General features: G+C 41.7%; 1 protein-coding gene across 1 annotated transcript in view; it reads right to left on the bottom strand.

The window, feature by feature from the left end:
* Positions 1-2,444: 2,444 nt before the first annotated feature.
* FASN (fatty acid synthase) overlaps positions 2,445-9,037 on the bottom strand; it is a 35,134-nt gene continuing 28,541 nt past the window's right edge. The window contains exons 37-42 of the mRNA XM_005429795.2: positions 7,825-8,013; positions 7,058-7,285; positions 6,434-6,654; positions 5,814-5,912; positions 5,435-5,686; positions 2,445-4,354 (exon numbers count right to left, since the gene is read on the bottom strand). Coding sequence (XP_005429852.1) covers positions 4,217-4,354; positions 5,435-5,686; positions 5,814-5,912; positions 6,434-6,654; positions 7,058-7,285; positions 7,825-8,013 — 1,127 coding nt within the window. The 3' untranslated portion in view covers positions 2,445-4,216. The remainder of the gene's footprint in view (positions 4,355-5,434; positions 5,687-5,813; positions 5,913-6,433; positions 6,655-7,057; positions 7,286-7,824; positions 8,014-9,037) is intronic.

The raw sequence follows: 9,037 nt of genomic DNA, 5'->3' as shown, positions 1-9,037 counted from the left end.
GAGCCCCGGAGCTGGGCCGGTACGCGCCTCGCGCAGCGCGGCAGCAACTCCCGTCCTTTGTCCCCGAGCCTAAGCCAGGCGTCTTTGAGCACCTGGGCCTCCGCCGCAGCCGGTGCCGACGGGAAGCGCCGTGACTGAGCATTGCAAGAGCTCGGACAAAGTGCGAGGCCTGTCCTGTCCTTGGTGTCGGATGGTCGGGGCAGAGAGGTGAAAATGGTCCACAAGACTGAACCAAATGTAACAGCATCCATGGCAATATCGTTCATTTTGCATCATTTTATAAAGCTATTGATCATCACCAGGATGAGTACAGTTAAGGAGTTCTGCTTCTCTCAGCCAATACCTTCCAGCATATAAAAAATGCTCTTAACTCTACTCCAGTCAAAACAGCAATGTAACTTGAGCTACAGGACTCATGTTACAGTTGCATGTAAACTCCCATTGCTCAGTAAGCCTGTTAAGTCTATCCATTGACAAGCCTTCACATTGCAAGTTCATTGTCAAAGCCTGTATTTTCCCCCCTTCTCCAGCTTTCTAGCACTCATGGCTGTGATGAACTTGCTGCAATAAATGTTTCAAGCTTCTAATTATTTTTTACCATCTTTCATTACCTCTCTGCAGCCTAAAGAACGAGATTGCTATTTTAAATATACAGCCTCTGCACCCCTGCTATCAGCACTCTCCTTTCCTGTGATGACACTGCTCCAGGGGTATTTTTTTTTTACCCTGACTTGCAGGCATGATGTCTGGTAACTTGTTTGAGTGCAAAAGAAAAAAACACCTGCTTCCTATTCTACCTTAAATCTTTTGGGTTTTACTTGACCTCCATCTCAGCAGCAGCGAACTTCACTTTCTGGTAGTGCTATTTTATGTAACCAGTTCTATTAAACTGTGGCCCTTCTTGCATTATTTTTACTGCTATCTTCAGCAAGAGAGCTGTATTTCTTTGCCTTCTAAGGTGGTAGACTAGAAAAGGAAAGTAATAGCTTTAATACTGGTGACAACATATGCTGTGTGCCATACATTCTTGAAGTCTTTCTATTGCAGATTTAAGGTATGTGGTCCATCATTTCAAAATAGTAATATGCATTTGTGACCCCAAACAGTTCCCCGGTCAGAGAACTGCTCTTCAGTCTTGAGACTGAGATCAGCCTGGTTTTAGCCTGTGAGAAGCTATCTGAAAAGGATGGAATGCATCAGCTGACAAGAATCCCCACTTTAGTTTCACAGAAAGGGTAGGTACGAGGGACTTCACTTCTGTCCTTGTCTTCTCAAAACAAGAAACTGCAATATTGGATTTTGCCTTCTGATATTATTCTACATGTCTAATGTGATGGGCTACTGAGAAACAAGCAATACCAGCACTAAGGTTTTTATTTTTGGCACACTGTGTTCAGCAGCCAGTTATAATAATGGGTTACATGGCAGCAGCTCATAGTCAGATAATTATGGGGAAAAAAGCCCTAAACATAACAACCTTCTGATTTTCAAATAACAACCACAAGAACATTAACAGTGTATAAACTGTAAGTTACTCTTCAGCACCTTCTATGACTAAAACAGTATTTTCAAGCTCTGCTTAGACGAAACCATACAGATTTGTTTCTACAGGGAGCTTATCAAACTCCTGCTTCAACAGATGGGACAGCATTAGTCCTTGCTCCTTCCGCACAGTCCATTCAGATGTTACACACATCTGATTAGCACAGATTAGCACAGCACTACTGTACCTGTTTGCGTTACATTTAATCCTTTCTTATTCCTTCCAGTTTTAAATATAACCAACACTAAAGTAGGATTCTTTCCCCTTTTTTTCAGGCTCACTACAACTGCCAGAAGTTAAACCAAACCAACTAGTCCCCACTGGTTTTGTTTTTTGTAGTACCCAATGCCAGCAGGTGCAGGGACAGTGGGCAGTAGATGTCATGAAGTCCCATGGTGTACGCACACAGCTTATACAGCCACTCCAGTATCAGTATGCAGTATGCTTCACACAGCAGACATTTTCCTCTTTCCGTTACTGTCTAACACTTAGACATCATACCTAAAACTTCAGAGCATTTACAGCCATTGCCTGTCTGACCCTCAGAGAGGCCCTGAGGCAGATGCTGTGGTCCCATTTTACAGACAGGGAAACTGAGGCAGGAGTATTAATGGCTTGTCCAATACTGCAAATAGAAGCCCATCTAAAAGTTCCCACTTCAATATTATGGCTGTAATTTGGTTGTATCTAAGGTACCAAAAGCATGGCAACAACAAGCCACGCTTCAGAATACTAAGCCTTCATTGTTATTATTTTCATCATTATTATTACTACTATTATTTCTATAGACTACAAATCAGATATGTTAGCAGCAGTTTTTTTGCTTTATACCAAGAAGTGAGAGACTCCAGATGAAACATGGGATTAAGAAATGATGGTAGAAAAGAATTCAAAACGCAACCAGTGATGAATTCTGTTTAATTCTAGAAAAGCCAAAAAGACACTCTTCAGACCAAAATATTGATTAAAAGAAAAAAAAAAGAAAAAAGAACAAGACATTTCAAAATGGTTTAAGCTGACATTATGTTGTTTTATTTCAATTTCACAAAAGAAATACTTTATAAAACTAAAATCAGTTAACCCAGCCACTATCAACAGAGGGTGGTATAAGCAAAAGACACTAGGTCAGAACCTGCAGTGAAGAGCCATCTGTTCCTGTCACTAGAATGCTCCTGTACCACCAGAATACTTTACTGGGGAATGGAGAGAAGAGGGGTTTTACAGCAGTTTGGAGAAGCACAATAGCTCTTCCTAGCTGGTGCTTTGTTGCTACCCAGGTCTCCTCTGTATCATAAGTGTAACAAGGATTTACTGATTTCGGAAAGGACAGATCCAGCATAGCAAAGGCAAGAAATTTTTCAATTCAATTTTATGCAAATTTCCTTTAAACAGGTACTACTGTATTTTAAAATCAGACTATCAAACTGATTACTTAGCTAACTTATGTGGGATTTCCAGTCTCACTACCAAAAGGAAAATGAATACAGGGCTTAAGCAAGCCCTGTGCTAAATAAAATATATACGGGCCTTGGGTAGATACTTGTATGTTTGCCTGAGCTTTGATTATGGGACAGCAGGGATGGGAGGATTTGTTCAGTTATTGTTAAGGAATTCTATTCCCCGCCCTCCCCATTCCAAATTTTTCATTGGGTGGCAAGACTGGAGGTGAGAGGGAATAAGGTAAAGCAATAATCTTAATGCTTTACTAAGGTTCTGATAGAGCAGGCCACAGAACCTTGCACAAATATAAACAAAGTACCTGCCTAGGGACAGCTTTGCCTGTTTTTATCATGCCCAAGTTATGGCTGTTCAATACAGCAGCATCAGTCAAACACTCCACCCCAGGCCCCTCTCTCCCCTGAAGAGTACATGATGGCAAGAACCCTTTCTTCTACCTAATGCTTTCTGAAAAGGGAAGGGCAGTGGGAGAAAGAAAAAAAATACCCAACAAAACTAACAAGAAATTAGATTATTTCAAAGATGGGCAACTTTCCCTTGTAGAATAAACCTTCCCCTCCAAAAAAGGATGTTTCTTTGCTCCTGTAACCCACAATAAATTAAAACCAAGTAAGAAGTCTCTGGTTTGACACAATAAATACTCAGAATACAGCAAATTAAAAAATATAGTTACAAAACCCTCAATGGAATTCTCTTTCTGACCTAAACTGCAGACAGATTCTTCACAGATAAAAAGTATCTCCAAAATCAGCTGCAGCTCCTCTTCTCTCCCTGTTCACTAGGCTTGGTCAACAAGTGCTATCACATACCCTTTGGAATACTGTTAAGACAAAAACAACATAAAGCACAAGAAATCTACTCCTAAATTTGTTTGTTTTTTTTTTTTTTTATACTGCCAAGAGTGTAGGAAGCAACCATGTGTGGGGAACCCTCACTGCAGTGCACAGTGACAGAGTCACAGCACAGCAGTTAACATGGACAGGGAGACTAGGGGGAAAAACAGCCATAGGAAAGGAAGGAGATAGAACCCATAAATGTGGGAAAAGGAAAAGATAAGCAAGAAAGAGACAGAAAAAGACCAATTGAGTCCAGCTGGACTTCCCAGTTCTGGCAGCAGAGCAGATGAGATGTTGAACAGGAAGAGTTCCTTGGGGCCTGTCATAACTAGGAATGTTGTTGGCATTTTCTTCATCATTGACAGTGAGGAAGTAGAAGTTAACCCTCTCTGACACTGACACGTGGCTCTGCCAGTGAGCTGTGGATGATCCCAATAATTGATTCAACACCATCTCCCTCCAGCAAGGTGCGGTGATCTCCTTCAACAACGTGGACAGATACCTTCCCATCGCATACCTGCGTAAGTATGAAAAAGAAAACCTTTTCATTCACAATTTACAACCAGCTGGTCACCTAGCCACTTTGTTAGTCTTCCAAGTTACTCATAATTTAGACCACTGTCTCTATTGAACTCAGTTAAAAATGGCACCAGTTTTACTCTGACACATTTTCACAGATCAGCTGTGATGCACTGTTTGGAACCAGTGTTTTAAAGCACAATAGTCTGACAAGCTGACAGGTGATCCACTCAAATATAAGCTGGGTAGGAAGTTAACCAACCTAGCACCAAAAGAATAATTTACCTACAATATCAAAGAATGAATGATAAAATAGCTACTTCCGAGCCCTTAAGTAAACAAAATAAACCCCCCCCCCCAACCCCCCCCTTTCTCCCACCACCAGAAATCTTCCTTTAAGGTCATTATGTAACTATAATAATGTATAAGTTAGCCTGGAATCAATAATGACTAAGTTAGATATCTGAAAGGATAGGAGATGCCAGAAGCAGGAAAGGAATTCTGACAATCACTTCCTTTTCCCTGGTATTTGCACCAATTTAAGCCTTGTATGTGAGCAGGGGCTGAAGAACAGTGACCTTATCTGGACTATGGGCCAAAACCCAACTTTTTTTAGACCACAAGAAACCCACTTCTAACTACTAGCTTTTAAGTGAAAAAAAGGTAACTGAGAAAAAGCTGGCTTTATTGTCATAAGACTGACACTTGCTCTTCAGAAGGCTGCCCTCATTCCATGAATTAGCTTCAGGATCTACAGTGAAAAGAGATTGCTCTCTTTTAACATTATTATTATCCAAAGTCATTCTAGAGAGCTGCAAGAATCAGCTATAGAAAACATACCCTATATACAGGCAAGACTTTCTGGCTCTCACTACCCACAGAAAATGCCTGAAACCAATAAACTTATTTGCTTTTGGAGACTTCTAATTCTTGTTGGAGCACAGCAGCTGCAGAACAATAATTTCTTAAAGGTTAGTTTTGTCCTTTTTTTCTCAGTGAGGGTGATTTCCCATGCTTTCCTTTGGCTTCCCCAAATACCAGAAGAAATTCAACAGTCATCAGTGGGGCTGTGACTGACCTCTGAGAGTTTATAGTCTCTGCCCAGCCCTTCCTCGTATTCGTTGCGAGACTTTGCCCGCATCAGTGTCACATTGCCATGATACTTGGAGTCTGGTATATACTTGTCAGCAGCCTTCAGCTTATGGTAAAATGAAGTAGCAGCAAAGATGAGTGCTTCACGATTGATGTTTGTATGAATCTTAGTTATTAGGTCTACAGCAGCATTCACACGAGCCTGCAGATCTTTCAGGGGTAGAAGAACCTCCAGCAGCTGGAAATATTAAAATTTTTTTCATATTAGTCTCAACAGCTGAGAATTTATCTCCATTAAACAAAAAGAACATACACCCTCTTGTGCAATATCAAGACACATGGATTTCGAAGATAAGAAACAGTACCTTATTGTGTTCAGTGCCCGTAAATTGCTGAACAAAGACACACAGTGCTTCAGTCTCCAGTTCGGCCTCATTTCCTTGGGTCAGTTTGGCTCTGTAGCTCTGGAAGAGAGAATGTGAACATGAGAGGAATGTGCCTGATATTAAAAGTCAGATAAAAACAATTATAGAACCTAAGGCGTGAACTGGGAAAAAAAGGAAGGCAGGAAATCCCTTCAAGACAGACTAGAAAGCAAATCCACAGGTGGCAATTGCTAAGAGCCTAGTATTCTCTAAAGTACAATGAAAATTAAAGGGAACTCTTAAGCAAGGTTTCCTCGCACCACTACAAGCGGATCTTGACTTGCACCAGCATCTTCCAGAAGACATACTAATATTATGGTTTATCATAGCAAGAGCAACATTTGTGCTTGAACTCTTTCCATTTAATGAAGACCACCTGTCAGGTGCTTCTACCCTTCAGCCATCTCTAAGCATCCACTGTCTACAGCTGTCTTCCAAAATCTTTGTGAAAGTCTGTCAGCTTTTCAGATTGCTCATATCCAGAATAGTAAGCTTTGAGAAAAAAGAGGCCTGATGAGAGAGGATGGTCCCCAGAAAGAAGATTCTCTTTGCGCCCTTACCTGGGTATATGCTGCTACAAAGGAATGAGACCCATCAAAAAGGAATAAACTGTTGAGTGCATGGGAAGCATTTTGTTGTGCTTGCAGCTGGGAACACATTTCAAAGGCTACACAGGCACCAAAAGAGTATCCAGCAATGCGGTAAGGTCCTTCAGGCTGTATCTGCTTCATGCAACCAATGTAATAGGCTGCCAGGCTTTGGATGCTGTCCAAAGGAGCAGCTGGAACATGGAAGTGAGTTAGAAAGACCCGTGAAAAGACACTGGCAGAGACAAATTATGTTTTCATGCACTCAGAAACAATCCCGTTGGAAACATCCAGGTAATTTTGCAAGTAAATTACTAAATTATTGTTAACAACTTGCATTTAGGACAAGTAATAGTAATATTGCTGCTTTCCAAGGACAGGTTGAACAGGATGCTTTGACTTTTGAATATGTAAACTCTTCCATTTCATCCATTATTCCTCTTGATACCAGGGATGTTTGACATGACCCTCTGCAGACTAATAGGCCTGATACTTGTTCCTCCAAGTTTAATAGTCTAGAAACAAAGCCCTCTCTAAAAGCAACTACAGTTCAGAATGTTATGTTTGCAAATTCAAGATGCTGAAGAACTGAGATACCTTTTGTGCACTGGAGCCCATAGCAGGGCATGTGAAGTCTGGAGGCCAGAGTGTGGAAAACTGCAATGGATCCTTCAATGGGGTGAACAAGGAAAAGAGGGCGCTCCATGCTCTGAACATCATTTAGACGAGTGATTGTTGGCGCTTCTGGGTTCACCAGTAAGTTGTTAAAATCTAGTTTTGGAGGTTCGCCTGGGCCTGCCTTCATCAGTGGGGACGAGGTCAGCTCTTTGAAGGAAAGCACATCAGACAAACCCAATTAGCTTCAGGGTCAGTCTTGGTCATGTAGCCATACTCCTAAAGGACAACTTCAGGGCTAGGGCTGCCCTAGATTAGCCTGTTGCCTCACTACATCATCAGGTCATAGAAGCAGAAATCTTCCTACTGTCAATTGCTCTGCAGCAACTGCATATGATTTTAGCTTCCTGTGAGTGCGACATTACATTGTTTATTCCCCAGACAAGTGAAAGGTCTCAAATTGCATCCCACACATAGCTACATAAGAGTACTCATGCATGCAGCTGCTAGCCAAGCAAGAAAGCAGCTTGCACAATTGCCTTGCTTGTACACCCTGCTCCCAGAAATGATGGGCCTGTCCTAGTGGTCAAAACACTTCTGTGACATGTCTGTCACTTAAAAGCTATTCAATTATAACCTTATTTTATGATCTGATAGAGGTTTATGTCACTAGAGATGAAAGCAACAGATTGGAAGCTTAATTATTTGGATTCAGGTGACTGGTAGCAACCTTAATTCAGACACTTTACCCTCTGCTGTCTTGGACTTTGAAGAAAGTTCACGCAGTTTGTTGATTGTAAGGAGACGAATTTCTCTCATGGTCATAACGATGTCATAGTCTCTCTCCAGTGTCTGGCGCACCTCCACACCCATCAAGGAATCCAAGCCCAAGTCAGCCAAGGAACTCTCAGCATTCAGACTACTCACATCACGGACCCCTGAGAACAAAAGAGCATACTAGCATAAGGCCAATTTCTTTTCAGCTCTTGGCCTCTCTAGCAGCCTTCTCCACTCTCTTCTATCTCTCAATAAACTTCAGCTGTAGAGCTGCAGTTTACCTTTCAGGATCATCTAGTACTTTGATAAACCACCTCTTCTACAATCCCCACCTTGTCATATGGGATCTAGTATTTAGAGTACATATTAATGTGAACAGATTTATGACAGGGGATACCTCAGTCCCAACTAAATAGCTGTGAATATTTTCACATCAGCTCTAGACCAAATACAGATCAGTCAGTCAGCTAGACAGATTCCACACACTGGAAGCTCTAATTGAAAACTGCAGTCCTAGATCTAATCCTCAGCTACACCGAGATTGAAGTTATCAGTGTCAGTGACGGTTGGCTGCAACACTTGATGTCTACAACACTGGAGGAGGAGGTGATACATTTAGGCCTTATTTCCCTTTTCACCTTCATTTTTCCCACTGTTCAATCTCTCACCCCTTCCTTACCTGTAGAAGGCCTCTCATAATAACACCTGCATCTTCAGCTCTTTGTCCCTTCCTCCACCTTGTGCAGCCCCATGTTGCCACCCTTCCCACTATTAGGCTTCATTACTAGCTCCTCCCTTTGTTGCTTTCATACTCTCTTCTTCCCAAGTAACCCTGTAGCTGGTGTGGTTTCCCAGACCCTTTCCTATTGCTTCTAAAAGCCCCATCTGCCCTGAGAAATCAGATTTGCTGTCAGTGAGTTGCACACAACTCCTTAAGTAACACTCAGGAGACTGTCTTTCATTTATCAGCACCTTTTTTGGTAGAAAACAAAGGGTCACTAGACAGTTCTGTCTGCAATAGAGACAACTGAAGTGGGACATAATAGACAGAGTTGACAGCGATTATTCAGTACCAACACAAAAATAAGAGACACAATGGTAAAAGAAAGCAGATTCAAGACAGACAGAAGGACATGGCACTTGTAATGCATAGCTAAGCTATGGTTACTAGATGTTCACATGGGA

The sequence above is a fragment of the Geospiza fortis genome, unplaced genomic scaffold (assembly GCF_000277835.1).
Source record: "Geospiza fortis unplaced genomic scaffold, GeoFor_1.0 scaffold261, whole genome shotgun sequence".
NCBI lineage: Eukaryota > Metazoa > Chordata > Aves > Passeriformes > Thraupidae > Geospiza > Geospiza fortis.
The sequence above is the reverse complement of the archived record's forward strand: the minus strand, read 5'-3'. Positions and strand labels throughout refer to the sequence as shown.